Here is a 24,464-nt window from a genome sequence, read left to right on the forward strand (position 1 = left end):
GTAATATCCCATTTCTTCCATTCATTTATTTTGACACCTGTCTCCTCCAGCATGGACGCTGCCGGTGCCCAGTCATTCTGCTCTGTTCTCAAACTGCTGCCTTATCAGAGCAGTAAGTGGGCGATCGTCCCTCTGAATATAATGCGTTTACATTTTAATGAGAAGTGGAACAGCGTTCTCACTAGAGCAGCTTGACTGGCAGCTTTATCACCGATGGGCACAGGGAGGAACAGTTCTGCTAATATGTACTAATCTATTGTGTCCTTCTCTGTCTCTATTCTCTGCTTCCCCCTCCCCTCGTCCTCTGCATCTCCGTCCTGGATTTCCCGTCTCTGGTGCCTTCACAAAGAAGCAGAGAGATTTTTGCTGACAGAGATTTTACCAGGCTTGCCTTGTGGGAAAAGCTGAGGGGTTTGATGGGAAGTCTGGGCAAATTGTCCCTCTGTGTCCAGATTGGCAGTGATGCTAATTCTCTTATCATCTGCCTCCAAACAGCAGGAGGAGGGAACCGTTCCTAAACTATCTCATTCCCAACCCATTTCCAGATGAATTCCCAAACCCTATTTCTAGCTCCAGCTCCAGTTAATGTTTGTCATTGAGACCCATGCAGGACAAACAGGCTCTTCTGAGGCATTGTGGATCGTCTCTTAGCAACTCTAAGCAAGCTTTTTGTGCATGAATAATTATTCAATACTAGTACAGTGTTAGTGTAATATTTAATGATAGAACCAGTTTGATCCTTAAACAAAAACAGACCCAAATACCCGTTACATTATAGAATACCTAATTAGACTTGGCATTAACTCATCATGATGACTCAACAGAGGCGCTTGATCTCCATGTGTTTCATCTTAGCTGTCCTTCCATTCATAGCCACAGCTGGAAAGATACTTATCAAATCTTTCTCCTTCTACTGGCTCAATTATGTTGTCCTTAATGCATTCCTTATAAAACTCTGAACTAGAAAGCCACTGAGTTTGGACCAAATAGATGTGGGAAGTGATTAGAGTTAATTGCATCGCCTGATTCTGCTTCAGCATCTCCCTTTTAATGCGGCATTGCATTTCAATTGACTTCAAATTGGTCTTCATTGCATTTGTTCTTTTATATTGGACATTTTATCGTTCAGTATGAGATTCTAGCTTCAAGATGTAGCAATGCAATCATGAGATACATGGGAGACAGGTTCAGTACCAAACATGTTTTTTTTTTCTCATCTCAGCTTAGACTGCAACAGGGTTACAGTAGCAGGAATGACCCACTTTCCCTGTTTGTAAATGATGAATACTTCTCAACTCTGAGTGCTTTGAACTCAAACTATTTCACAGTAAGCCCCCGGCTGCCCCCCAACTCCACTTATCACCAGTTGAGTATTCTGCTGATAATGTTGCTCTGCTTCCCCCCGAACATGACACAAGTTCATCCCACGATTGTTGCACATTTCTTCGGTCTATAATTAGCTTTAAGTTACAAAACCTCAATTTTTATAAACGCTTTGCACAGTATTTTAGGCAAGGCATATATAATATATTAAATAAATCACCTATTTGTTTAATCTAGATGCACATGAAAGTAAATGTTTTATGTTATGTTAACACTACATCATGTCTTTGCATCAATCGGCATGATGCAAAGTGTTACAACAGAAAGAAGAACTGTCAGGAATGATTTATGGTGATTTTAGAAAAACCATAATCATCACAGCTTTTTTAGCACACTGTTGTTTTCAGCAGAATCACTGCAGCACAGCAAGCAGATGTTGTGTGCTGCAATCAAGTAGTGAATAATGAGGCCGTTGCTTGATTGAAAAAACATGCTGCTCCTGGTGCATTTCTTTGTCACAAATCTTTAAAGTTTTAGATTTTATTGAATGTAGATCAATTTGCAAAAATGCTGAAAATATTAGAGTGTAAGGAATCTTTAACAAAAAAACATTGAGCTTGTATTTAAAAGCATTTTTGCTCAAAGTATACAACAGAATAGAAGCTGGATTTATATTTATGGAAGTAGAAATACGTCTACAATTCCTGGCTTATTAGAAAAATAAAATTGAATTGAGAATTAATATAAATTGATATAAATGAATGCAAAATATTTCTCTGAAATACATTTTTCTAAATACAATAGTGTTGGTTTCAAACTAAAGGTGAATGAAAAACCATTTGTCCTGCATTATTTCTATCGAGCTGTGTAGTGGCGCTCGGCCATGAACCCGAGGGAAGACTTTGGGTGCATATCTAGTGGTTGTTATTGATTCTCTGGCAGTCACTCTGTGTAACAACTGCCATAATAAACCAGTGAAGCAGTGTAGTATGAACAGATTTCCATCTCCATGACGTCCGAGGTGGATTCATCTTATCATGACGGGGCGGGTGTCAGAGTCAGAAGTCAACTTGTTAACCCCTTGGAGCCAACTCGTTTATATCCGTCAGCACTTATCATGTGAGTTTGGACACATGATTAATGGCTTTGGATCAATGGCTGACACGTCATGCTTCCTCAGACATAATCTGTGTCTGTTGGAAAGAACAGAAATTGTGACAGTTATTTTTTACTGTCAAGCTGTGCACAGATAAGCTGAAGTAGCCCAGAAGTAAATCATGTTAGTTAGATTCTGTAAGACATGTTGTTGAGTTTTAATTGTTTAAAAGAATCAGAATCAGATTTATTGTCCAGGTATGCTTACACACACACACAAGGAATTTAACTTTGGTGAACTGTGCTCTCTTATGTACAGGTACAACATTAAATATCAACAATAAACAGAATAAGAAAAGACTAATATTTACATGACTAAACATGAAACAGTGCAGTGGTGAATAGTGCAAAAGATGCTGAAGTAACATGATGAGTAAAATGCAGTTATGTGACAGATGGGTCAATTAAACATGTCAATTACAGTATTTACATAAACAAGTGTGTCCTGGTATAAAATGTAACATCTGACTATTTATATACTGTTTTAGTTTATATTGCAGAGTTTTACATAAAAAATCTCAAAGCAACAGACGTATGTCAATGTTTCCAGCTGTTTTTTGTGCAGATGTAGATTGGAGGTTGTCAGTGATAAGATTTGGTTTCTTAAAGGGAGGTATATCTGTTTGTCAGCTGATAACTTCATCCAGCCTGATTTCCATTGATTCTATACCGGTTCTTGAACTAAATTGTCTGGGTGTACCGCACACATCTTTACTAACCAATATGCAGTACACACATGCAAAGGTGCTAATTTAAACCATAGCACATTTAAACAGTAAGCCTGAGTGAAGCTGTCAGGTTTGTGAGGAACATCTTCACCATGATGGTCAAAGCACAAATCTGAGGTGTATAGATGGAGAAGTCTATATTTGACACAAAAAGGTAGAGATGAAATGGAGTGTGTGTTTGTGTATGTTTATTTGTGTTTGTGGTTAGAGGGTTGGGCAGAGGGGTTATAATATCACGCTCCCTCTCCTACCCACTCATCATCTCATATCAATCTCCAAGCTGGGCTCCATGTTGCGATAAGGTTTTTTTTTTCCCCCTCTCATGAATAGTCAAGAAGCAGCGGCTGATAGCAGTTAATGTTAATTAATTCCCTTTGTTAACCCCTAACTAACCCTCAAATGTGAGCTAAACAGCTCCCACAAGGCAACACAGAGATGGGTGAACAATGAAACTGCAGAGCTCACCAGAACTGATCCTCTGATATGGACAGCATTGTGCTTCCTTTATCGCACTGTAACTGCGATGGTGTTTCTGAGATGGAGATTGTTTCCTGAGAACATCAGAATCAGAATCAGAATCAGAATCTGGGTTTATTGCCAAGTACATTTACACATACAAGGAATTTGACTTTGTGTATTGGTGCTAAACAATTAACAAGGAAATAAAGCAGAACTAGCAACAACTTAAATAATACAGTATAAGAAGATATTACAATATATAAAATAGAATTTAAAAATAGAAAATATATTTAAAAAAAAAAAAATGTACAAAGGGTGAAATGTAGGAGCTGTGCAGTGGACTATGAGAAAAAATCTTAGAGTGCATGTAAGGAAGATACATTTTTAAGGTCCAGTGGGCGTTAAAGGCTTTATATTTTTCACACTTAAATGTAGAAATCAAGTTTATCCTCTAAAAATAACTCTGTGAGTCATGACTGTCTACAATGGGTGTAACACCCGAGTCCCACTGTCTGTGATGTTTTCAGAGTCCTATCTTCACTTTGTTTACATCGCCCGGACGGCCGGCTGACTCCTCCCCTCGTGTATAAAAGTTGTTTAATTGAGGGACTAGAGAAAAGAAGAATAACATACTGTACTCACTGCTTAACTGTGTTTCTAGATCACGCTCATTTCAGGTAAATTTACATGCAGTGTGAAGATACCAGCATAATAAAGATTGCTAGCATTAGCATGCTAACACAACAATGCAGCGTGAGTTGTTTTGGTTTCATGCTGGTGCTCAAGGGCGACATCTGCTGGATCAAGAAAATCACATATGAAGCCTTTAATGTGACGCATAAACCTAATGCATCTGTGAAACATTTTATATCTGCCAGAAAACAAAAGTGGTCTTTCTCTGATTAGTAAATCAATTTTTTTTTTAAAGTATGGTTTCAGTCATGCTTTTTTTCAACTCCATGTCCTTGTGGTTCTGCAGTTTTCCGAGCACTAAGGTTAACAGCTTTTTGTGTTGTTCTGTCAGAAGGCTCCCTCCTCTCATTTTCAGCCCATTCTCTGCTTTCCTCGCCCCTTTCCCTTCTGTGTCCACCTGAGGACCAGGTCATAAATCTCCGCGCCACACACCGCAACTGGGTTTGTTAGAATTCTATTAGCTGTAAATATTCAATAAGGATCCTCACTTAGGGTCCCCTGTCCCTGTTATCAGACTTGGTGCAGACCAGGATCGCTTGTCTTTTACGGTTTTATTCAAACAACAGCAAGCGATTTATGGCGATCGTCACTTGAAAGGATGCATGTTACTTTTAGTGCATAACCCCGAGGAAAGGATGATAAAGAATGAAATGACAGAAGTCCACACAGCTACATTTTGCACGGCTTGTACACATTTCTGTTCAACTGGTGAAGCGATGCAACGTTTTTACAAATAATGAGTGCAGCAGAGTTCCTCTAAAGAGACGCAATCAATCATAACCATATTGTGACCAGCGGCTGTGCTGTAGTCAGAGTAACAGTCATTAAAGGAGCCCGAGGGAAGGTCTCCCCTGTTATCTCAGGCTATAATTGAAAACTACTCTGCCAGGGTCCTTGTTGTGTAAACACACATTAATCTTGTCATGCACACACACACACATACTCTCAGACCAGTGTTCCCAGTTAACAGTAACCAACACCCTCACTCTTCACTGCCCATACCCCTCCAGGAGGTTATATAATGAGTTATTTAATTCTCTATATTGTCTGTTATTGTCACAGTGGTTCTGCTCAGGTAAAACACCTCCGGGAAGCCGAGATAATTGTGCCCGCTTTATCATCGATTAAAGTCTGATGAATGACTCGAGCGTAATAAATTCTGTTTGTCTTTTCTGCTTTCTTCTTACCTGTGTCCCAAAGGCCGGGGTGAATGTTCTGCTGCAGGACGTCAACGGGAACATTCCTCTCGACTATGCCACAGAGGGAACCGAGACCAGATATATCCTCCAAAAACACCTTGAAGAAAATGGTAAATACTGGCCCACTCCTCGTTTTCTTGTTTTTGCACTGTGAGAAAAGGCAGGAGAGGTGTCCAATGCATTCCCTATTTTATTTCTCATCAGCAATAGAAGTACTCTCGTTTTATCACAGCACTTTCTGAGAAAGGAAAAATCATTTTCTCATACTGAATATTCGATTTTCTTCAATTTTATTATTTTTTTTATTTTTTATTTAACCTTTATTTACCCAGATCAGTCCCATTGAGATCTGAGATCTATTTTTTTAAGGGAGACCTGGACAAGAACAGCAGCAACAAACAGTTTCAACATCAAAAACACTTCAACACTTGGGATAATAATAAAAATATAATTCATAATATGATTCAAGACTTTTCACTAAAGATTTAAAAACAATCAAAGTAACTAGGTTTTGCAGTTTAAAATCAGACTGCGAGTTGTTCCAAGCAAAAAGGAAGTATTGAGGAGAAGTGTTTGCTTAATATATCCTGACTGCAGTTAAACAGTTGTTGCTTCTGAGTGAAAGTGAAGGTGAAGTACACCCACAGGCCCTAATGACGGTGGATTTCGATTCAGGCACTTTTCTCCCACAGAGAAAGGAGAAGGTCAACACAGTGGCTGCAAATAACTGAGATAATGGCACTGGAGAGTCGGAGGCATGCAGGGTTGAAAATGGTAGAGGCTCAGACGTAGAGGGAGGGGTGGCAGTCGTGGGAGAAAGAGGAGTGGGAGTCATGCTGACAAATCCAGACAGAAACAGACATAGACAATGATGGAGGGTCTTTCCCTTATCTGTCTTCCATTTTGGCCACAGGATCACATGACTGATGTCGAGCTTCCGACTGCAGTCAGCAAACTCATCAAAAGCTCAGACCACACACACACACACACACACACACACTCTCACACTCAGGCGCTCTAACTTCAAGCAGCTGATTTTTTTCTCTGCGTCTGTCAGCCAGCCCCCGTGGTGATCTCTCTCCCTCCTGCCTACCTTCAGCTCCCAAGATACTCCCCCCATCGCTCTGGGCTTTGCCACTATGAAACACACTCTTACTCATATAGGCTCACTCACAGGCGCTCTGTTGCTATAGCAACTTGGCGACAAGCACTTTTATCCCCCATGAAGTTTGTGTGGTTGTGGTAAAAAAAAAAAAAAGAAAACGACAGACTTTCCATGTGGCTGTACATCAGGGGAGAAATAAAGAATCCTCTCGTTGCTGAGTCTCTTTTTGTTTAACACTTTGAATCTTACAAGTATTGGCACCGATGGAGAATAAGGACTCTCTTATGTTGCTGTAATGTTCCTCTGAGCATGTCTCATAAAACAACACCCTGTGGCTCTCATCTGTCTGCATAGACAAACTCATTGATCAGCTAATCCAACCCAGTCTACCTGGAAAAGTCCCATTTTGTTTTGTGGCCTAGAGCTTATCCTCGTGAACTATGGATTCATTGATAATCAATTCTCTGCTATTGCAGCCACCAAAGTTAAGTCAATGTGTGCATGTGATTATGGAACAGTCCATTCATCTTTATAGTTTGGGATATAGACGTCCTTGTTGACCTCTGCTTGCCTGCGCCAGTCCTTGAAGCGAGCTACAGGAGTCTGGAGCTCTGGACGAGAACTCCTATGACTTTCCTTTTCCTTTATGTTGTTATACTTTAGTGTCATCATCATGATCACTTTTTTTGCCATCACTTGAATCTAATTTAATTTAATTTAATTTAATTTAATCGTTTATTTGAATCAGGGACAGTGTACAAAAAAAAACATTAGTCTCAGAAGAGAAGAGATGCTTTGTACCAGATTTAGCTAGCTAGCTAATTTCCATCTGTTGTCCCTGGGCAGCTGATGGCAACAGCAAAATACAAATCAACCAGTCACACACACACACACACACACACATTTCATAAGAGAGAAGAAAGACAGAACACTTGACAGATATTAAAACATTATGTAAAAGTTTCCCTGAGAGATGTGAAGGGTTGTCAAGATGACACATTAATGCTGACGAGACTGGTTACTTAAAATCCATTTTTTTACTTCCCGGGTGAAAGTTTAAGACTAGTTGGAAGACTATTTCATTCTTTAATGGCTTTAATTAAAATTAATTAAACTTTAAGTCAGAAATCTGCCAGAAGCGTCACGATCACCATGATCATTTTGCTGTAATTCAGCGCTTACAACACACATCTCTGTCAGTAAACAGAAAGCCTGACTCAAAACAAGTCCTGTTGAACTGTATAGTTCTAGGGGATTTCTAAATACGGCAGTCATTTTACTAATTAGTCCAAAATAGTTTAAACTTAAGTCTGCTTTAAGGAGTAGTTTGACATGTTCAGTATCAACATGTGTCTCTCCTGAGCGTAAAGAAAATGAATATTATAAGAACCAGGAAGTCACTGCGCTCCCTGCCAAGAAATAGTCCATTGTGTAACAGTCTCCTAAACTTAACTTTCTTACACTTTGGTTCACATGCAGATTAAACAAATGAGATGATATATTGATAAGTGAATGCGAGAGGTGTAAGGTAGTTTTGTACTGCGCTAGCTACCTAGCTACTTTCATTAGTTTCAAATGTTGTGCTATGCTAAGATAACTATATACTTACTCCAATTTTATTTTCATCTCACAAACAGAGGAGTAAAATTGCTTTCCTCATTTAACTCTAAACTAGAATATAAATAATTCTATTTTCCGAAAAGTGTAGCTTTTCCTTTAAGCATGACAGCTGCACACTTATTACCACTTCTGTGTCTGGATCCTGTGTGTTATTTTTAGGTGTGGATGTCTCATCCATGCACACCATGAAGATGCAGAGACCCAACACAATGCTGTCTGATGTCAGACAGCTTGTAGCCGCAGGGGGAAGCGTCAACCAGCCTGGTGATGACGGGGTCACTCTGGTATGTAAGGTCAAATGTGTTTGAGCCGACCTCTCCTTTTGACTCGCCCCTCCACTGTCCATGTTGATTTACAGACACTGCTGCGTCTTCTTTTTGATATCAGAATGTATTCTTTGTTGCTCTTTTTTCTCTGCAGCTCCACATCGCCTGTGCCAGCGGTTACAGAGAGGTGGTGTCTTTGTTGTTGGAGAGCGGGGCCGACCCTCATCCTGCCGACAACAACTTTTGGACTCCTCTCCACCTGGCGGCTAAATATGGACAGGTAACTCCCTGCTGCACGGCAACATGTCACCATATTGTCGAGTTTAATTAACAAGCCCCCTTTCTTCAACTCATCTAGCTACATTGATCCAATGTGATTTGAATCATTTTTAAAATAATGAGGAAATCATTGATGGTTGCCTGCAGTTACCCTGAGCTTGCTCTGATAAATGGCTCTTTTTGAGCTGATTGATCAGACAGTCAAATGTCGGTACAGAGCTGCACTGTATATGCAATTTGTAAGAGAATTTTAGATTAGCTGTGGCTAATGGTCTCTCTTGGAGAAGAGGAGATTGATTTCCAGACAGGGCGGAGGAGGTAAGCGATGGGAACTGGTGGTTTGGGTGGAGTCCAAGTATGATGGGGAGGAAGTGAGCACATTCACATCTTGCTGACCCAACTAGATATTTAATTACATTTCTGGGCTGTGTGCTTGGCTGCTGACGGAGATTTATTTTTTTCATTTGGTATTTAGAGTCACTCTACTTCTTCATCTACCCTTGAGGAATGCTTTTTTCCCCCTCCACTAGAGTGTGTTTTAAAAAATGTTATTCCACCCTGTAGCTCAAACTGCTACCTTTCTTTTATTTCTTTCCTCTCATGATCGTCCTTCAGACAGCACTCTCTGAAGCAGAACGATAACCTCCTGGTGTCCCCTTATTTTCCAGACGTTCTGCACAGACATTTACTCTTACTCTGCATGTGTTTGTGTGTAATATCTAAGTGCATTGGACTTAAGAGTGGCAGTCTAGAGGATTGGAGAATCGATTAGGTTTCCCTTGCAGTGCTAAATCACCTCAGCTATCAGCGCTCTACTGCTGCCCCCCCGGTCTGCCTCATGCATACAAACTACTGTGTGAGCCTGATGAACACTCACTTTCTGTCAGCATTCCCTTAAAGCTGATCTGACAGTGACATGTCAGGGATGCATGTGTGAATGTGTGTGTGTGTGTGTGTGTGTGTGTGTGTGTATGTGGTCATGTGTGTGTATCCTGCTAAGAAAACCACTGGCCCCACTAATAAGAGGTTCTGCTGATATGAGGCAGAAGCAAACTGTGTTGCCTGGAAACGCATGTTAGTAACTGTAACACAAGCTGGTGCGTTAAACCCAAAGACCCCTTCTGCAGCGTGGCATTCATACTAGACTGACCCTTTAAGAAGATGTATGACCCTCTTACTTTAGCTAATTAAGCCTCCCTCCCTCTGCATTGTGATAAGTCAGACCTTGGCTCTTTGCGTCTTGGCTTGAGTCGAAGCTTTTCAAGTTATGCTCTCGAGAGGGAAAGAATTTTAAATGAGTTTTAGTTGGATTTTCCAAACAAAAATGACGTGATGTTAAACTACAGCATTGCTGGGACTGGCTTTATTTAATTCAGTTTTTTTAATGAAGGTACATGTGAAAGCTGTGGTGAAATATGCCCCAGTTCATTCAGAGGAAAGACCATTTTAGAGTACCTAATGTTAATCACAAAAGGAACTTACAGGTCTGACAAATATTATTCAAAGTACTTTTGGGCCGTTCACAAAACCTTTTCTTTCTTAAGAATCTACATCAGTCATGAAGTACTTTGTCCCCGCTGATCCCGGTGTATAATTGACCTTTACATGGTCCTCCTGTCAACTTTGACCCTTTAAAGAGTTCAGAATCGTGTGGTGCCACTGACGTGCTGTCAGTATTTATAGGGTGTGAGTGCAGCTGACAGGGTCTGTGGGCAGCAGGGACACTGTAGACTCATAGCCCAGCAGCTGTTGACGAGGGTCTGAGCCAGTCTGCTGAATGTGCTGAATCACTCTCCTGTACGGCACAATATGATTTATAACTATGCTTTACAACAAAGTTTTAATACTCATGGTTGTTTTAAAGTGCAAATAAAAAAGTCTGTAAATAATTGATGACGTTAAATTACTTTCCTTAAGTTGTGGGACTCCCAGGAGCAATATTTAAAAAATCCAAAAACCAGAAGAGGCTGAAATAGTCCGACTTTTAGTCCTTCTCATGGGTGACGATCTAAAAACACATTTTCCTTTTAATTCCCATGAAGTAAAATGTGTCATTTGTCAAACTCTGCACTGTCTGATAAGTGAGAGGGTCTTTGTAGCTCCATGCACAAACTGAGATTACTTGATGAAGGATGACCATGAAAAGTTCATCCAGAGCCACAGAAGACTGTACACAACTGTTATCACACGGCTGAGTCGCACTGCCCAAAGTGACTGAAATCATCTAGTTTATAAATCAGTTAAGTGCCCCTTTATCGTTTTGAATTTGAATTTATTTATATAATAGGGACAATGCAATTTAACATAATTTCAAGACAAAGCATGAAACTGATGTGCTGCATAAAGAGTATATAGCTGTTGCTAATTTCCAACTCGTGTCCCCAGTTGGGCCTTTGTGTAAACAAACAGATTAAAATGTACAACATTCAGTTACATAAAACCCCATAACACCATATGAGGATACATTAAAATACATGTACAACAATACAAATGCTATAAACCAGTTTAAAATAAAGTTTTAAGATACTACTTAAAAGTGGGTACAGCTCTGGCTTGCTTTGAGCATTTCACCTGTTTTGTAAAAGATTTTAAGTCGGACATTAATTTTATTTCAGGTGGTAATGTGTTCCAGAGTTTACAGCGTTTGATGGAGAAGGCTGATTGACCAAACGTAGATCTACGATGTTGTACGCTACAGTTTCCATTCACAGTGCTTCTTGTTTCCCTGTTTCCGTACTGTCTTTGAACGCATCTGGAGAGAGGTTCAGGGGCCAGATTGTTGATACATTTAAAAACAAGTTTGAGGAAACATAAATGCATAAAGCTCTCAAAACTCAGTAGATTGTGTTTTATCAGTATGTGACAGTGATGCCACCAGACAGGTTTTTTGTCCATTATTTAATGTATTTTATGCATGTTTCTTTAAACAACATTGATATACTCTTAAATGTAAATCTACACGAAAATCAGGATCGGGCTGACTCATTTGATCCTGATTGGCAGTAAAACTGACCAGAGGATCATGTATTGTGTTCATTACTTACAAGAATGCTGTTTTGTTAAATCATCAGCCACATTCATCTCATTTTAAAAGGATGTCTTTATATTTATTGAGCTGACATTTTAAGGGTTCCACCATCTTTTTGTTCATTGTTCTGAAACGATGAAGATCTTTGACTAACATCATAAAATGAATCACATCACACTTCTTGTATCCAGAACATCTGAGACTCTATATGTACGGTATGCAATTAATAATGCAGGAATAATGAGAAGGAAAGAAGTTGAAGTCAGGATTCAGAGCCTTTGTGAGCTCAGTCTATAAAAACAACAGACAAAACAATAGAAGGTAGAGGTAACAGCCATCACATGTCACTGTGGGTAGAAATCAAAGAAGACAACTGTGGGGCTCTTTACCGCTGTGACATTTGATGGAAGACATTATTAAGAGATCTCCTCAGTTAGGGGTGACACTTGTCATCTGTGACATACACTGCATGTTTCATCTGTGTCACAGCATGTTTCTACATTTACACATCTACATCTGCAGTGTAGCGACACAGTGACTTTTAATAAGAGAGACTGATAAATCATTTGAAATCTGAAATAAAAAAAATATATATTCATGTACTGATGGTGTTAAAAAGAAGAAGACGTTAATAGTGCCCTAGAAATGTTTGAATCTCTCTAGGATCTAATGAAAATGGACGTGGGTGTCTCCTCCATCTCTTACAGACAAGCATCGTTAGCCAGCTCCTGCGGCATCGAGCGAACCCGACTCTGTTGAACCGCAACCAAGACAAGCCCTCAGGTAACACATTTAGGCATTCACACACGCACGGGAGGTGCACACAAATACACAAAGTACTGCCACTGGAACGAGCTAACGCGTTTTGTTTTTGAAAAGCGAGAGGTAATGGAGCAAAGCAGCGAAGAGATGGATTTTCACATGTTCAGCTGAGACTGTGCAAATGCATTAATAATCACTGTGATAATATAAAGCGCAGTCTCACACATACACACAGTGAACGAGGCTTTGTAATAATCAGTCTCTGAGCTTATCTTTGCTCATCTGAGTGGATCTGCAAGGAGAACTTGTAAATCAATGAAAGGAAAGATTCACAACTCAAGCACTGATTAAATTCTGGTGTTAGCCGTAATCATAAGGCGTCGGTGTTATTAATTTTCTAATGATCACAAATATCCTTTTCTTACCCATTGACATGCATTTTTTTATTTTAATATTTGGAGCCTATCAGATCAACAGGAGAGGTAAATAAAGACAGGTTGCACTGATTCAAACTTCTACCTTTTAAAAACTGTTAACAACTATGAAGGAAAACATAAATCCCCCTTGAATCAAACCCTCATTATTTATATTAGCATTAAAGGCACCCTGAAAGATTTTTGCCAAGTGATAATGTGGGGGGGTTTTTGAGGAAGGGATGATAGAAACGGAGGGTGATGCAGCACAATTTATTTCTGTTTGCTGCTCCAACATTCTCAACATTGCTGCAGGATTTTTGCAAAGTTATCCACCTTTCCTATCCACCAAATTTGTAATTTGGCTTATAGAACTGAGCACAAAACAGTTTTTATCTCATACACTGTATGGAAATTATGTAGTTTTACATCACTGATTAAAGACACTAAAATGTGAGATTTTATATTTTTACCTTTATTTAACCAGGCAGGTCATTAAGAACAGATTCTTATTTACAACGACGGCCTGGCAAAAGACAGAAGCCTTTTTGGGGCGGGGGGGGAAGAAAGGTCAATGTTAAAAGGACAAACAGCACAGTTAGAAGATAGCAGTGTACAACATTTCCAACAACTTAAGAAGCCTTAACTGGTGACTCGAAAATTGGCATTTATATGAAAGATGGTCCGTGTCAAGGCTGACATTTTGCTTACCTTCTCGCTGTTTTGTTCTTTGACGTTCATCAGAAGGCAGAGATAAAGACGACCCCTAACTGTAAAGGCAAATATAAACACTTAAAAAAAAAAAGTTTTGTACTTTTGTTAGTCCTCAAATATTCACACAGAATTATGAATCATTATTACAAAACAACGCTACTGATACCTCAAATCTTTAAAATGTTTTCCCAGTCTCTCTGTTTGTATTTTAGTTTAGATTCAATTCATTCAGTGGTTTATCTGGAATAAAAGCCGTTATTGTCTGATAATCTAAATTTTTTTGCTAATTTCCCCCGCATTGTTAAACCAGGCTGCAGATGAATGTAGTGTTGTCACAAGTGTATCTGATATTATAGTGATAAAATGTGTCATACTGAGGGGCTGTGGTCTCCTGACCTCTCCATTGTGGGAGAGAATATCAAAGCTGCCTCCAACCATTAACTCCCATGGCTTCATCACACCTCTGACTTCCTTGCTCTGGCCTTAATCAATAGCTCCTTCCAGCGTGAAGGCTTAGTAAAGATGTGAGACAAGCCCACAGAGGCCGAGGCATCCCACCGCCTCTTTCACACCCGTCCTTCAGCATCCACAAGACGGGGTGGGGGGAGGGGGGAAAGCGAGAGCAAGAGATGGGAGTGTAGGGGGTTGTCAGTCACACAGAAATAAAAAGAAGGGATGAAGCTATTCCCCCTCCCTTGTGTCCTGTTAGATCTCATTACAGACAGGGGGATCTTAACACCCCCTTGGTCTTAAGCACAGTTGGATCGATCCACACTAAGGGTTCACATTGTGCACTAGTGCAGGCTAATCCACACAGGTAGAAGGAAAAGGGCTGGCATGGTGAAAGACAAGAAAGCAGAGATGTGTTTCTGGTCTTTGGGTATCTCACCCTTTTTCTGTTTTCACTAATGACACTGAATGAAGAAAATACTATTTTAAGAGACGGTGGGTTTTCTTCCCTTTTCATTTCATTATATAAGCAACAAAGCATCTTTAAAAACAACAGCTCTCAAAGTGCTTTTTACAAAAACACGAGGATACTTGGAGGTCGAAACAACAACAAAAACCCCCAAAACAACAAGCAAGACTATTTTAGAAGCAGTCAATGAGAAGATCAACTAAAGGACAAAAGATGAAAAACACAGCAGGGAGAAGATTGAAGGAGGATAATGGTAAAAGAGACGTTACACTAATAACTAACAAAAAATATTTGAAAAATGCAAGTATAAATAAATGTAGGTTAAAAAGTAAAAATAATTATTTATAAGAAAAAGAAAATTTTTAAGAAAGCATTATGGACAAAGACACTCAGACTTTCTGCACCCGTCTTTCCCCAAGTCCCGGCGGAAAGGGGGACAAACAATGGACAAATACCTACCTAAGAGGATCAAGGAAGTCTGTTAAGTAATGAAAGTTATGTGCAATGTAAATTAGGGTTAGGTTAGGGCTCACATAAAAGGAAGTCTAAAGACAATGAATGCATCTCTTTGAATTTAGGTTTTGAAACTAAATGCTGTACTGATTATCATGTCTTGTGTATCAATAGACATTGCAGCGTCCGAGCCCATTGCTGACCTGCTGCTGAACGCAGAGGAGAGCTGGATGCAGAGACTGGCAGACCCCTCTGCTCCTCTTCCATCCACTGACCCACGCTATGACAGCGGTTCACATGACCTCAACACCCCCGTCAAGAACTTGTAAGTTCACCGTTTGCACAACACAATTCTCGTCTTGTGGTTTCTTCTGATCCCGCTCCCTCTCAAAATCCACTTTGCCCTCTAATCTGTCATCTATTTCCCATCCACCCATCACTTAGGAACCCCCTGGGTCTCTCTATCTCTAAGCGGGACAGTCTGCTTGAGAAGTGTGCCATGTTCAGAGATGCAGGAGGAGCACTGAGCCGACAGCCCTCACAGGACAACGGCCTAGATGGCCCCTTTAGCTCGGGAGCCGGTAAACTGGAGCAGGTAACCTTTTTTTTTTTCTTTACAGCTTTTACTAGGAAAAAAAGAAAAGAAAAACATCTCTTTAACCCTCGCGTCGGGGGGGGTTACACAATGAGCAAGATTTCAGAAGAAGAAAGAGACCGCACCAACCCACAAGATTTCTATTTTCTGTTCAAATGTGGCTATTTTCAATTCAAAGGTGTCTCTGTGCAGTTGACTCATACTGATCTTCCATCATGTGTGTCATGAAGCTGGAAATGTATTCATGCATTTTTTTAAATCTTCGAGCAGAAGAGCCAGCATTGCATTTCATCGTGCGCTCTTAATTACTTTGGAGAGAGTTTCATTAGCCTGAAGCGTTTCTCAACTGGCAGGCAGAGAATCTGACAAAGAAATCTAAACATGAAACGTGTGGAAAGTTTTGATTCAGTCGTGATGACTCAGAAGTACTAAAGTATTAACTTGTTGAGCAATATGTGTTGCAGCTCCTCCAATAAATACTTTTGATTATCAAGAACAGGAGTAAACGATAGATGCCCCTGTTTCATAATGAATGTGGATATCAAAGGATGTGATTGGAACAAAGTCCTGCAATATAACTAGAAAGACTTTAAGTTTATTATTTAAAATCCTCTTTGCTTCAAGCTGCAGATTTGTCTTGTTTTTCTTATATTCACTCTCTGCAGGTCAAGCTGATGCCTCCAGCTCCAAACGATGACCTGGCGTCTCTCAGCGAGCTGACCGACAGCAGCCTGCTCTACGAGATGCAAAAGCGCTTCTGCAACGACCAAATCTATGTAAGACTCAAAGCTCTGCTAAAATGGAATAAAATCAACATCAAACATGCATTGGAATCCCAAAGCACACACACAAGAGAGAGAAATACCAACACATGTTTTCTCTGAGGCAGAACTGGGACAGTGGAGGGTTTTATTTGTAGTGGGGTTTTTTTCTTGATGGTCTACGAGTTTCCGATTGCGATGTTTGAATCACAACACACATTCTTTAAACCCACGAGCACTGTTGAGGGGTTCCTTCCAGCATATATACTTTTTATGTTTCTCTAAGGTAAATATCAAAAACAAGACGTCAAAAATGCCCTACCTCCTCTTGTGAATACTACTGTTTAGTTTAGTTTAGTTTATTTGCACATTTTTTGAAAGAAGAGTCAAACAGAAAAAAAAACCAAAGAAAATGAGGGCTTATCTCAAAACCTCACCTTAAGAGGTTAAACAAAGTTAAAATAAAATACAGTAAAAATAACAAAGTAAGAATATTTACTATCACAAATAAAATTTACCCAATTGAAAATTACATACAAACATTGAAAACATAAAAAATAGAGCTAAACAGGACATACAGAATGTAGACAATATAACAAAATCAAGTGAAATCAATTCACTATTCACTACAAATCTTTCTGACATCAACGCATTTCTGAGTCTCTCTCCTCTATCCTCTCTCCTCTCTCCTCTCTCCTCTCTTCTCTCTCCTCCCTCCTCTCTCCTCTCTCCTCTCTCCTCTCTTCTCTCTCCTCTCTCCTCTCTCCTCTCTTCTCTCTCCTCCCTCCTCTCTTCTCTCTCCTCCCTCCTCTCCTCCCTCTCCCACACATACTCACACAATTACAAAATCATTACACTTTAGATTGATTAGAAAGATAAATCCATAACTACATACAGGAGCAAAAAAGCCTCCTTCTCTAACAATGGGTCCATTTTTATCTTCCTGTTATTTCCTCCTTTGCTTTAAAGCTGTAGTCTGGCCCACCGCTCTCCATGGGGACCAAGCTTTTCTAAAGACTGGAACCAGATCAATGTGGAGCAGTCCTGTGCACCCCTCTTCTCTGTAAGAGGCAGTAATAGACTGTTATTATGGAAAACCCAGATGGGCTACAGACAGTAGGGTTAGCCACAGCGGGGGGGCACAGATAAGGGGAGGACAATAAAAGGGCGAAGATTGGTGGATGGAGAAAAAAGGAGTGATTTTAGAATTCAGAACAATGAGGGGCGGGTTTGACATCCGGTCCATTTGGAAGAAGAAGAATTGAAAAAGAAAGGACAGTTAGCGAGCAAAGTACGGTTATCATCGGGATGTCAGAGCGCGTCTTTAAACTCCTCTGTCATTTAGAGGTTCGAGGTACACTCACACAGCATCCTCCATTGTGTGTGTAGGTAAGATATCAAAACAGGTTTTATATCTTACCTATTTCCTCTCTCCTCTCTCCTCTCTCCTCTCTCCTCTCTCCTCTCTCCTCTCTCCTCCCTCCGCTCTCCTCTCTCCTCTCTCCTCTCTCCTCCCTCCGCTCTCCTCTCTCCTCTCTCTCTCCTCTCCTCTCCTCTCTCTTCTCTCCTCTCCTGTTTCCGTTTCCGTTTCCGGTTTCCGGTGAGTGTGAGTGTGAGTGTGAGTGACGGTGGTGGTGTTGCGAGTGGCGCGGAGATTGAATTGTTTGCTATCCTTTCTACTGTTTTCAAAGTGCACGATCAGGTCAGATTGTTTTCATATTTGTATTGAGTGTTGTTGGCTGTGTAAGACAGATCGTTGGAGGGGTTGGAGGGAGGAATGGCGTCTGCTGAGACGCCACCTCCGACTCTCCGACAGGGAGTTCGGATAGTCCCTCCGAACGGTACTGTCACTGTGGAGGAGGTTCTGTTAGCTGCAGGTGAACAGGTAGGCCATGATAAACTTTTGTATGCATCCCGAATGAACAAGGCTGTGGTTGTTTTTCTGAAGAGTGAGCCTCTTGTGTATCAGCTGATTGAGAGTGGTGTGTTCATTAGGGATTTGTTTGTGCAGGTTTCCCCGTTGTCGGTTCCCTCTACGCGGATCACCGTATCCGGTGTTCCGCCGTTTATTTCTAACAACTTGTTAGAGAACGAACTCCGCAGGTTTGGGAAGTTTGCGAGTGGGTTCAAAACTGTGAGTCTAGGGTGTAAAGATCCCAAACTGAAACATGTTCAATCTTTGCGGCGTCAGGTGTTCATGTTTTTGGATTCGCCCACACAGACTCTGGAGGTTTCCTTTAGAGTGAAACACGGTGACGCTTCTTATATGGTGTATGCGAGCTCGGGACAACTGAAGTGTTTTGAGTGTGGTGATGTGGGACACAAACGTTTTGCGTGTCCGCACAGACAGCGGGAGGCGGCTAGTGCTGCCGCTGACGCGGGCAGCTCTGTTAGTGTGGCGCATGTGGCGGGGGCCGCGTCCGCGTCCGCGCTTGGGGCGGAGGCCGCGTCCGCGTCCGCGCTTGGGGCGGAGGCCGCGTCCGCGCCCGTGCCTGGGACGGGGGCCGCGTCCGCGTCCGCGTCCGTGCCTGGGACGGGGGCCGCGTTCGTGCCCGTGCCTGGGGCGGGGGCCGCGTCCGCGTCCGCGCCTGGGGCGGAGGCCGCGTCCGTGCCTGCGGCGGAGGCCGCGTCCGCGTCCGTGCCTGCGGCAGAGGCCGCGTCCGCGCCTGCGCCTTGTGCTGAGGCCGTGGCTGAGGTAGAGGTGGCTTCGACCAGCTCTCAGGCTACAGAAAAATCACAGACTGTAGATAATGATAAAACTGAAGATTCCACAAGTTCTGCAGTTGTAGATGTTTCATTGAAGGAAGGTAAGACAGTGTGTTGTAGCCAGGCATCATGTGAAGGAGAGGACATGGATGAAGATTATGAGTCAGACAATGCATCCATTGCTGATTTGCCAAATAGTGGCTCTGGTCTTTATTCTTTAGAGTCAATCAATCAATTTATGGATGAAACGTACAACAAATCAGTAAAAATCAGTGACTACTTTAGTGATACTGAAAAGTTCATAAAGTCAGTCAGCATACTGAAAAGACAGGTTGGGTTTGACCTCCTGGACGCGAAAAAACGGTTCCGTCTTAAAAAGCACATCACCGCACTGAGGAAAGTTGGACGTAAGAGTGTGAAGAAGACAAAGAAATGATCATGCATCACAAGGTGTTTTTCTTCTTCTACTGCTCCCTGTTTGTGTCTACTTGTCTGTTCTTTCTCTCTGATCTTTCTATGAGGAGTCTTAAGATAGGATCTCTTAACATTAATGGTGGGAGAGACAGACAGAAAAGGGGCCTTATCTCTGAGATCTCAACTCAGAAAAACATTGATATCTTGTTTTTACAAGAGACTCATACCACACCATCAGATGAGACAGATTGGGGTTTATGGTGGGAGGGCTCTAACTACCTTAGCCATGGCACCAACTTTAGTGCAGGAGTAGCCATTTTGTTTAGAGCATCTGCAAATGTAAAGATCGTCTCTTGTGCTGAAATTGTAAAGGGAAGGCTTTTAATTGTAAGAGCAGAAATAGAGGACACTGTTTTCTGCTTCACTAATATTTATGCTCCAAATAATGGAGCTGAAAGGGTAGCTTTCTATACCCGCCTCCAAAAGGAGTTACTGATCTATAATCAGGATCAGATCATTCTTGGTGGTGATTTTAACTGCACACTTGATTTCACCGTGGATAGAATTGGAGAGGAGCCACATCCACATTCATCCCAGACTTTAAACACTGTCATCTCTCACCTGGATTTGTTGGACACATTTAGAGTGAAACATCCACAATCCAGACAGTATACATGGGTCAGGGTGAACAGTAACAGGGTGTGTGCAGCTAGACTGGACAGGGTTTACATCTCCAGAACTCTCAGCCCCAGATTAATTCATTGTAATATTCTGCCTGTCGGCTTCACTGATCACCATTTTGTTAGTGTGGAGCTGATTATTTCACCAGGTGAAAGGGCTAAGTCCTTCTGGCATTTTAATAACAAGCTTCTACTGGACAATGTTTTCTGTAAAAACTTTGGGTGTTTTTGGGATCAGTGGCAATTAAGAAAAGTTGAGTTTGATTCTTTGAAGCTTTGGTGGGAGGTTGGTAAAGCTCAGATTCGTGTTTTTTGTCAGCAGTACACGTCACACTCTTCTGCTAGATTAAAAACAGTCATTAAAAATCTTGAGGACAACATTAAGAACCTTGAGGAGGGGTTAAATGGGAGTGTGGATCCCACCACTGGTACCCTGCTGAAGGAGAAACGTATGGAGTTGAGCTCTTTCCTGCAGGAGAGGGTGAAGGGAGCTCTTGTGCGGAGTCGTTTCCTTCAACTCAAAGACATGGATGCCCCAACGTCTTTCTTTTTCAATCTTGAGAGATCTGTGGCTCAAAAAAAGCTGCTGACTTGTCTGAAACTGCCAGGAGGTCGAATAACAGCTGATCCAAAGGAAATGAGCAGTCACGCCATGCAGTTCTATGAGGATCTGTTTGGAGCAGAGAGTTGCAGCCAGGAGTGTCGCAGGGAGCTCCTGGAGGGTCTCCCTCAGCTCAGTGTGGAGGAGAGGTCTCTTCTGGAAGGGGAGCTGTCTCTGGAGGAGCTCACTGCTGCTGTCACTCAGATGGCAACAGGAAGAGCACCTGGAATAGATGGGTTGTCCACAGACTTTTTTAAGAGGTTCTGGAATATCCTTGGGTCTGACCTGCATAGTGTTTTAATGGAGTGTTGCAGGACCGGGTCTCTTCCTGGTTCTTGTAAGAGAGCAGTTCTTTCCTTGCTCCCCAAGAAAGGTGACCTGGCATTGTTAAAAAACTGGAGGCCGGTTGCTTTGCTTTGTGCGGACTACAAGATCCTCTCCAGAGCTTTATCGAACAGACTAAAGGACGTTCTGGGAAGTGTGGTCCATAAAGACCAGAGTTACTGTGTTCCAGACCGGACAATCATGGATAATATTTTTCTTATCAGAGATGTCATTGATGTGTGTAAAATCTATAATCTAAATGTTGGCATTGTGTCTCTGGATCAAGAGAAGGCGTTTGACAGGGTGGATCACTCGTATTTGTTTTCTGCACTGAGGTCTTTTGGTTTTGGGGATGGTTTTGTGTCATTAGTTGGTTTGTTGTATCAGGATGCACAGTGTTTGGTGAAGATGGGGGCGGGGTTGAGTCGGCCAATCCCTGTACGGCGAGGGATCAGACAAGGTTGTCCCATCTCCGGCCAGCTGTACAGCTTGGCTATTGAGCCCTTGCTGTGCAGGTTGAGGGACCAGCTCAGCGGGCTTTCTTTGCCCACGGCCTGTAGCATTGAATGTCCCCCTACAATTTCTGCCTATGCTGATGATGTAAACATCTTCATCTCCAATCAGGGGGACGTTCGGTGTCTGCGGGACACCCTGTCCCTGTATGAAAGGGCAACAGCTGCACGGGTGAACTGGGAAAAAAGTGGTGCCTTACTGGTGGGAGAGTGGAGGGACCAGGCAGTGCCCAGTCTGCCGGGTGGACTTGAGTGGGGGAGGGAGGGGTTGAAGGTGTTGGGGGTTTATTTGGGTACCGAGGGCTTTAAAAGTAAAAACTGGGAGGGAGTTAGGGAGAAAGTGTGCGCTCGGTTGTCTAAATGGAAATGGTTGCTACCCCAGTTGTCGTATAGGGGAAGAGTTCTGGTGGTCAATAACTTGGTTGCCTCGACTCTCTGGCACAGACTTGTGGCTTTGACACCTCCAAGAGGGCTGGTGGAGGACATTCAAAGGGCCATCCTGGACTTCTTCTGGTCAGGCAAACACTGGGTCCAGGCGGCAGTCCTCTACCTGCCGGTGGCTGAAGGGGGACATGGACTTATAGACATTCAGTCAAAAATTGCCTCATTCAGACTCCAGACTGCACAGAGACTCCTTTTCACTTGTGGTCCCAGCTGGATGGACATCGCTCGACTGCTGCTGAGGAGAGCTGGACGGCTGGGGTACACTAAGCAGCTCTTTCTGTTAAAGCTTGAGGAGGTGGATCTCACTGGATTAACATCCTTTTATATGTCTGTAATGCAGGCATGGAAAATGTACACATTCAAAAGGGAAAAAACTGAGAGTCTGGGAATGTGGATCTTTGAGGAACCGTTATTTTTTAATGATTTCATAAGGACTCCAACTTTGCAGTCAGCCAGTCTCCGGGCCAGTTTCAGAGAGGCAGGCTGCACAAAACTGGGTCACCTGGTAAGACTGACCCTGGACGCCCTCAAAGAAAGGACCAATATCACCTCCAGCCGGGTGGTTGAAAGAGTGGTGGAGGAAGTCTTTGCTGCACTTCCAGTAAAACTTGTGACATTTCTAAACATTGAGAATCTGTGTGAGCAGTGGAGTGAAGAGGGCGAATACAGCTTCCCATCTTTGTCTGTTACCCCAGATGTCGGGGAGTGGCAGGAAAGAGGAGGTGGACTGCTGTCCTTTAGTACTCCTGTTCTGGGAAAGTTCCAGGATGCAGGGAAAAAGGCACTCTATCAGTCCTGTGTTAAGGTCCTACATCTTCGTGGTCTGTCGGGAGTGAAAGAGTCGAGGTGGATCGAGTTTTTTGGCCCGGAGGTTTCCCCGAAAGGCAGCTGGCGGTCCCTGTACAAGCTGCCTGTTGAGAAGAGAACAGCAGATCTCCAGTGGAGAGTTGTGCATGGGGTTATAGCCACAAACAGATACAGAGCGCACATTGATCCAGGGGTGGGAGAGGAGTGTTTGTTTTGTTCACTAACTGAAACTTTGTCTCATCTGTTTGTTGAGTGTCCCAGGCTCTCACTCTTGTTTGTCCTTATGAAAAGCTTGTTTGAAGCTCTCGGGGAGGATTTCTCTTATGCATTGTTTGTTTTTGGGCCAAAGTATTCTGCAAAGAAAAAGACTGTACATACACTGATGAACTTTTTATCTGGCTCGGCTAAGTTGGCCATTTGGCTTACACGCAAGAACCGAGCTCAGGGTACTGGCTGTGTGGAACCGGTGCTGGTTCTGGAGGGACTTTTGAAGGCCAGACTGAAGGTAGAATTTGCCTATTATCAAATGATGGACAATGTGCAAGACTTTAATAGTGTATGGGCTGTGGAAGAAGCTTTGTGCTCTGTGGGTGGGGATGGAGAGCTGATTATTCATTTTTGATGCAGTAAATGTTGTTTTTGTTGATGTTGTGATTTTTGTTGCACTTGTTTTATTTTTTATTTATTTATTTATTTCCTTCTCTTGATCTGAGTGATGATGTGACAGTGTTATAATTTTCTCCAGGTAGTGGTAAAATAAAAGGTATTTTGAAAACCAAACCTCTCTCCTCCCTCCTCTCTCCTCCCTCCTCTCTCCTCTCTCCTCTCTCCTCCCTCCTCTCTCCTCTCTCCTCCCTCCGCTCTCCTCTCTCCTCTCTCCTCCCTCCTCTCTCCTCTCTCCTCTCTCCTCTCTTCTCCCTCTCTCCTCTCTCCTTTCTCCTCCTGGAAATATACGTATTATAACCCTATGATTTGACTTCCTCCTCCACCTTGTTTCTTTACATAAGCTTCCTTACCTTGCATAAGGCAACAGACAGAGCGCTTTAAGAATGAGGCGAACAAATCAGAGATGAAGTGAAGGACAGAAATAGGTGGAAGACAAAGGCAGTGAACGCTCCATATGTTCCCAGCAGGGTGGTCAGAGACGGGGCTTTGATGAGTGGTCTGCCGCCTTCTGCCAGGAGAGAAGGACCAATGCACCGCTAAACCCCTGAGGAGAGTCGAGAAACTAAATTAAGAGAGGATAGGACAGAAAACAATCATGGAAGGCTGGATTATTCACAAACATGTCATAAGATGAAACAACAGTTGACAGGGAAGTGGCACTGTTTGTCCTGGACAAGTTTTAACTCAGTGAAAAACAAAAAACTTGTGGTATTAATGTTGCTCCATGTCCTTGAGCAGTGGGAATTTGTTCAAGTCATTAACCTTGTGCCGGGGCCTAAGGAAAGAACAGCGTGTTACAGAATGTTAGCAATGTCTGTGCTCTCCCAGGAGACAATGC

General features: G+C 42.2%; 1 protein-coding gene across 4 annotated transcripts in view; it reads left to right on the forward strand.

Moving 5' to 3' along the window:
* Nucleotides 1-24,464, forward strand: part of myo16 (myosin XVI) — a 119,123-nt gene that overhangs the window by 38,562 nt on the left and 56,097 nt on the right. For all 4 annotated transcript variants that reach the window (XR_010667608.1, XM_065961995.1, XM_065961994.1 and 1 more), the window contains exons 5-11: nt 5,559-5,667; nt 8,442-8,566; nt 8,703-8,828; nt 12,563-12,638; nt 15,291-15,441; nt 15,561-15,711; nt 16,377-16,487. Coding sequence is in view for 3 of the 4 variants with exons in the window: in XM_065961995.1 (XP_065818067.1) it covers nt 5,559-5,667; nt 8,442-8,566; nt 8,703-8,828; nt 12,563-12,638; nt 15,291-15,441; nt 15,561-15,711; nt 16,377-16,487 (849 nt within the window). In the remaining variant the exon portion in view is untranslated. The remainder of the gene's footprint in view (nt 1-5,558; nt 5,668-8,441; nt 8,567-8,702; nt 8,829-12,562; nt 12,639-15,290; nt 15,442-15,560; nt 15,712-16,376; nt 16,488-24,464) is intronic.

Source organism: Labrus bergylta, chromosome 13 (genome assembly GCF_963930695.1).
Source record: "Labrus bergylta chromosome 13, fLabBer1.1, whole genome shotgun sequence".
In the NCBI taxonomy this organism is placed as follows: Eukaryota; Metazoa; Chordata; class Actinopteri; order Labriformes; family Labridae; genus Labrus; species Labrus bergylta.